This window comes from Palaemon carinicauda, chromosome 42 (assembly GCF_036898095.1).
Source record: "Palaemon carinicauda isolate YSFRI2023 chromosome 42, ASM3689809v2, whole genome shotgun sequence".
Lineage (NCBI taxonomy): Eukaryota > Metazoa > Arthropoda > Malacostraca > Decapoda > Palaemonidae > Palaemon > Palaemon carinicauda.
The window spans coordinates 54,985,292-54,991,575 of NC_090766.1; the positions used below are offsets into that span (position 1 = coordinate 54,985,292).

Consider the following 6,284-nt stretch of genomic DNA (forward strand, 5'->3'; position numbering starts at 1 on the left):
GTTGATAATTGAAAAAATTTCTGGTTGATAATTGAACAAACTCGCAGTTGATAATTGAACTATTTCGTAGCTGATTATTGAACAAATTCGTAGCTGACAATTGAACAAATTCTCAGCCGCTAATTGAACAAATTCGTAGTTGATAATTGAATAAATTCGTAGTTGATAATTGAATGAATTCGCAGCTGCTAGTAATTAAATAGATTCGTAACTTATAATAAATGAACAAAATCGTAGCTGATAATTGGACAAATTCATAGCTGATAATTGAACAATCATAGCTGATAATTGAACAAACTCGTACCTGATAATTGAACAATTTCGTAGCTGATAATTGAACAAATTCTCAGCTGATAATTGAACTAATTCATAGTTGATAATTGAATGAATTCGTAGGCCATAATCGAACAAAATCGTAGCTGATGATTGAACTCATTCATAGTTGATAATTGAATAAATTCGTAGCTGATAATTGAACTAATTCTTAACCGATAATTGAACAACATCGTAGTTGATAATTGAATAGTTTCGTAGCAGCTGATAATTAAATAGATTCGTAGCTGATAATAATTGAACAAATTCGTAGCTGATAATTGAACAACATCGTAGTTGATAATTGAATAGTTTCGTAGCAGCTGATAATTAAATATATTTGTAGCTGATAATAATTGAACAAATTCGTAGCTGATAATTGAACTAATTCGTAGGTGATAATTGAACAAATTTTTAGCTGATAATTGAACAAATTCGTAGTTGATAATTGAACAAATTTGTAGTTGATGATTGAACAAAATCATAGATGATAATTCAACAAAATCGTAGCTGGTAATTGGATGAATTCATAGCTGATAATTGAACAAAATCGTAGCTGATAATTGGATGAATTTATAACTGGTAATTGAGCAAAATTGTAGCTGATAATTAGATGAATTCATAGCTGATAATTGAACAAAATCGTAGCTGATAATTGGATGAATTCATAGCTGATAATTGAACAAAATCGTAGCTGATAATTGGATGAATTCATAGATGATAATTAAACAAAATCGTAGCTGATAATTGGATGAATTCATAGTTGATAATTGAACAAAATCGTAGCTGATAATTGGATGAATTCATAGCTGATAATTGAACAAAATCGTAGCTGATAATTGGATGAATTCATAGATGATAATTGAACAAAATCGTAGCTGATAATTGAATGAATTCATAGCTGATAATTGAACAAAATCGTAGCTGATAATTGGATGAGTTCATAGCTGATAATTGAACAAAATCGTAGCTGATAATTGGATGAATTCATAGTTGATAATTGAACAAAATCGTAGCTAATAATTAGAAGAATTCATAGCTGATAATTGAACAAAATCGTAGCTGGTAATTGGATGAATTCATAGCTGATAATTGAACAAAATCGTAGCTGATAATTGGATGAATTCATAGCTGATAATTGAACAAAATCGTATCTGATAATTGGATGAATTCATAGCTGATAATTGAACCAAATCGAAGCTGATAATTGAACAAAATCGTAGCTGATAATTAGATGAATTCATAGCTGATAGTTGAACAAAATCGTAGCTGATAATTAGATGAGTTCATAGCTGATAATTGAACAAAATCGTAGCTGATAATTGGATGAATTCATAGCTGATAATTGAACAAAATCGTAGCTGATAATTGGATGAATTTATAGCTGATAATTGAACAAAATCGTAGCTGATAATTGGATGAATTCATAGCTGATAATTGAACAAAATCGTAGCTGATAATTGAATGAATTCATAGCTGATAATTGAACAAAATCGTAGCTGATAATTGGATGAATTCATAGCTGAAAATTGAACAATATTATAGCTGATAATTGGATGAATTCATAGCTGATAAATGAACAAAATCGTAGCTGATAATTGGATGAATTCATAGCTGATAATTTAACAAAATCGTAGCTGATAATAATCTAACAAATTCGTAGCTGATAATTGAACAATTTCATAGCTGATAATTGAACAATTTCGTAGCTGATAATTGAACTAATTCGTAGTTGATAATTGAACAAATTTGTAGTTGATAATCGAACAAAATCGTTACAGCTTATTTGTTTGGGCTGTAATTAAGTGTTGACAGTATCTGAAGTAAAGATTGTGGTGAAAACCAACTAATGTTTCCAACCTCATATATTTTTGTCTTTAATGAGAACATTTATAAACAAATAAACTTATTGATATTTCAACCAAAAGAAATCACAAATATCCAAATTAGCTGGGAGTGCCTATTTTGTATTGCCAAATTAAACTCATCAAAAAATTCTCTTATTACAGGAGTGTTTACTTTCTTAAAATTAGTTTTTCTCTTTCTTCCCTTAAATTTTGCTTCTCTCCATTCTATGCGTATTTGACTTTAGATTGTTTAACACTGTTACATCTTCAACAAAATTATTATTTTTTCTTTTTTTTTTTACTGAGGATAAAATCTATTCTGTCTTTCCTTAAATCTACCGTACACAAATTTTGCTTCCCGCCTTTCTATGATTGCTTGACTTTTAACTTTTTTAACACTTACATCTTTAAGAAAATTCACTTTTTTTTTTTACTGAGAATAAAATATATTTAATATTTCGTTTCTCTATTTGGTCTTCTCCATCGTTAATTAAGTAATGAATAAAAGCATTACTGCACTTGTGCCTGTCTTTCTCTCAAACGTTATGGTCTATAAACGTCTGAAGTTAGGTGATGCTTCAAAGTGAGCTACAGATTGACAACTATGACGCTGATTGACGTCTACAGTCATGCTGTATGAAGTCTCCATCAATATTTGAATGTCCACGCGTTTGGTATTCTATTTAAATGATTGGTAAATAGTGCTACCTTATTTTTCATCATAATTGTTTACCCTAAATTAACATAGACATTGCCGTACGCGATACCATACTTGGAAAAAAATTATCATTGCTTCAATATCTCAATTTATTAATTTCATATATCGTTTGAATGAATGATTGATTGGTAATTATCTGGCATCGTCCTTTTTAGTGAAGAAATACAAATGCATAGTAAATTGAATATCTTAGTTTTTTATTAATTGGAGAAAATAGAGGATTCTGAAGCTCTTCAAAGTCAATATCCTGTCAAGCTAATGACACTGAATATACTCAGCCAGATATGCTGCTCATTTTGATTTCTGGTAACAGTTTTCAATACGAGTTTTTTTATATCTTTTTTCTTTGGATTATATTAAAATGACATAATTTTAAACAGCCAAAAATTATTCAGTGAAATATATCACGCTTTCAGTGGTGGTCTGTAATCGTGATAGATATTGCAGTATTGAGCACTTTGTTCGTATATACGTCAACAGGAAGCCCATTTGAGAGAAAGAGATAGAGAAAGAAAGTGAACCAGGAGTCTGTTCTCAAGTGCATAATAACGCTAATGTTGGCTGGGACTGGAGGAAACTGCTGTTATCGGCTGGTTGGTAAGCAATGTCCGAGTGTTATAGTGTGTTATCAGATAAGTGGCTTCAACACTCATCAACCGCACTCTGTCCATCCATGGGAAAGGCAGTGTCGAGCTCTATGAGTGTGAAGAGAGGCTGTGGGAACCTACCTCCCAAACGTGGGAAACGGCTGTTGGAGAGAATGTACATGTGTGTGTGTGTCTGTGTCTGTGTCTCTGTGTGCGTGAAAGGTTTAAAAATGGTTTCTACACGGCTGTTGAAGAGGTTGGGTAATTGGTTTCATATGGTTTCTGCAAGGCTATTGAAGAGGTTTTGTTATTGGTTTTAGAGGGTTTATGCACGGTTGTTGAAGAGATTGGTGTAATTGGTTTCAAGTGGTTTCTGCACGGTTGTTGATGAGGTTGTGCAGTTAGTTTCAGGTGATTTCTTCACAGTTGTTGAAGAGGTGATGTAATTGGCTTCAGGTGGTTTCTGCATGGCTGTTGAAGAGGTTGTGTAATTGGTTTCAGGTGTTTTCTGCACGGCTGTTGAAGAGGTTGTGTAATCGGTTTCAGATGGTTTATGCATTGCTGTTGAAGTGGTTGTGTAATTGGTTTCAGATGGTTTTTGCACTGCTGTTGAAGAGGTTGTGTAATTGGTTTCAGATGGTTTTTGCACTTCTGTTGAAGAGGTTTTGTAATTGGTTTCAGATGGTTTTTGCACTGCTGTTGAAGAGGTTGTGTAATTGGTTTCAGATGGTTTCTGCATTGCTGTTGAAGAGGTTGTGTAATCGGTTTCAGATGGTTTCTGCATTGCTGTTGAAGAGGTTGTGTAATTGGTTTCAGATGGTTTCTGCATTGCTGTTGAAGAGGTTGTGTAATCGGTTTCAGATGGTTTCTGCATTGCTGTTGAAGAGGTTGTGTAATTGGGTTCAGATGGTTTCTGCATTGCTGTTGAAGAGGTTGTGTAATCGGTTTCAGATGGTTTCTGTACGGCTGTTGAAGAGGTTGTGTAATCGGTTTCAGATGGTTTTTGCACTGCTATTGAAGAGGTTGTGTAATTGGTTTCAGATGGTTTCTGCATTGCTGTTGAAGAGGTTGTGTAATCGGTTTCAGATGGTTTCTGCATTGCTGTTGAAGAGGTTGTGTAATCGGTTTCAGATGGTTTCTGCACAGCTATTGAAGAGGTTGTGTAGTTGATTTCAGGGGGTTTCTGCACGGCTGTTGAAGAGGTTGTGTAATTGGTTTCAGATGGTTTCTGCACGGCTGTTGAAGAGGTTGTGTAATCGGTTTCAGATGGTTTCTGCATTGCTGTTGAAGAGGTTGTGTAATCGGTTTCAGATGGTTTTTGCACTGCTGTTGAAGAGGTTGTGTAATCGGTTTCAGATGGTTTCTGCATTGCTGTTGAAGAGGTTGTGTAATTGGGTTCAGATGGTTTCTGCATTGCTGTTGAAGAGGTTGTGTAATCGGTTTCAGATGGTTTCTGTACGGCTGTTGAAGAGGTTGTGTAATCGGTTTCAGATGGTTTCTGTACGGCTGTTGAAGAGGTTGTGTAATTGGTTTCAGATGGTTTTTGCACTGCTATTGAAGAGGTTGTGTAATTGGTTTCAGATGGTTTCTGCATTGCTGTTGAAGAGGTTGTGTAATCGGTTTCAGATGGTTTCTGCATTGCTGTTGAAGAGGTTGTGTAATCGGTTTCAGATGGTTTCTGCACAGATATTGAAGAGGTTGTGTAGTTGATTTCAGGGGGTTTCTGCACGGCTGTTGAAGAGGTTGTGTAATTGGTTTCAGATGGTTTCTGCACGGCTGTTGAAGAGGTTGTGTAATCGGTTTCAGATGGCTTCTGCATTGCTGTTGAAGAGGTTGTGTAATTGGTTTCAGGGGATTTCTGCACGGCTGTTGAAGAGGTTTTATAGTAGGTTTAGGATGGTTTCTGCACTGCTGTTGAAGAGGTTGTGTAATTGGTTTCAGGGGATTTCTGCACGGCTGTTGAAGAGGTTTTATAGTAGGTTTAGGATGGTTTCAGCACGGCTGTTGAAGAGGTTGTGTAATTGGTTTCAGGGGATTTCTGCACGGCTGTTGAAGAGGTTTTATAGTAGGTTTAGGATGGTTTCAGCACGGCTGTTGAAGAGGTTGTGTAATTGGTTTCAGGGGATTTCTGCACGGCTGTTGAAGAGGTTTTATAGTAGGTTTAGGATGGTTTCTGCACTACTGTTGAAGAGGTTGTGTAATTGGTTTCAGATGGTATCTGCACGGCTGTTGAAGAGGTTGTGTAATTGGTTTCAGGGGTTTTCTGCACGGCTGTTGAAGAGGTTTTATAGTAGGTTTCGGATGGTTTCAGCACGGCTGTTGAAGAGGTGTAATTGGTTTCAGGGGGTTTCTGCACGGCTGTTGAAGAGGTTTTATAGTAGGTTTCGGATGGTTTCTGCACGGCTGTTGAAGAGGTTGTGTAATTGGTTGCGGATGGTTTCTGCACGGCTATTGAAGAGGTTTTATAGTAGGTTTCGGATGGTTTCAGCACGGCTGTTGAAGAGGTTGTGTAATTGGTTTCAGGGGTTTTCTGCACGGCTGTTGAAGAGGTTTTATAGTAGGTTTCGGATGGTTTCAGCACGGCTGTTGAAGAGGTTGTGTAATTGGTTTCAGGGGGTTTCTGCACGGCTGTTGAAGAGGTTTTATAGTAGGTTTCGGATGGTTTCTGCACGGCTGTTGAAGAGGTTGTGTAATTGGTTTCAGATGGTATCTGCACGGCTGTTGAAGAGGTTGTGTAATTGGTTTCAGGGGTTTTCTGCACGGCTGTTGAAGAGGTTTTATAGTAGGTTTCGGATGGTTTCAGCACGGCTGTTGAAGAGG

The 6,284-nt window shown here is 36.0% G+C and overlaps 2 protein-coding genes across 2 annotated transcripts in view; both read right to left on the minus strand.

The window, feature by feature from the left end:
* Window positions 1-3,789: 3,789 nt before the first annotated feature.
* Window positions 3,790-5,283, minus strand: LOC137633165 (paternally-expressed gene 3 protein-like). Its single transcript, XM_068365323.1, has one exon. It carries the CDS (start codon window positions 5,281-5,283, stop codon window positions 3,790-3,792), a length of 1,494 nt encoding a protein of 497 aa, XP_068221424.1.
* A 342-nt stretch (window positions 5,284-5,625) lies between these two features.
* LOC137633167 (uncharacterized) overlaps window positions 5,626-6,284 on the minus strand; it is a 981-nt gene continuing 322 nt past the window's right edge. The window contains exon 1 of the mRNA XM_068365324.1: window positions 5,626-6,284. This exon is cut by the window's right edge and continues 322 nt beyond it. Coding sequence (XP_068221425.1) covers window positions 5,626-6,284 — 659 coding nt within the window.

What these genes read in the sequence shown, in the direction of transcription:
- LOC137633165 (XM_068365323.1), bottom strand. Translation starts at nt 5,283, where the DNA reads ATGCAGAAGCCATCTGAAACCGATTACACAACCTCTTCAACAGCCGTG.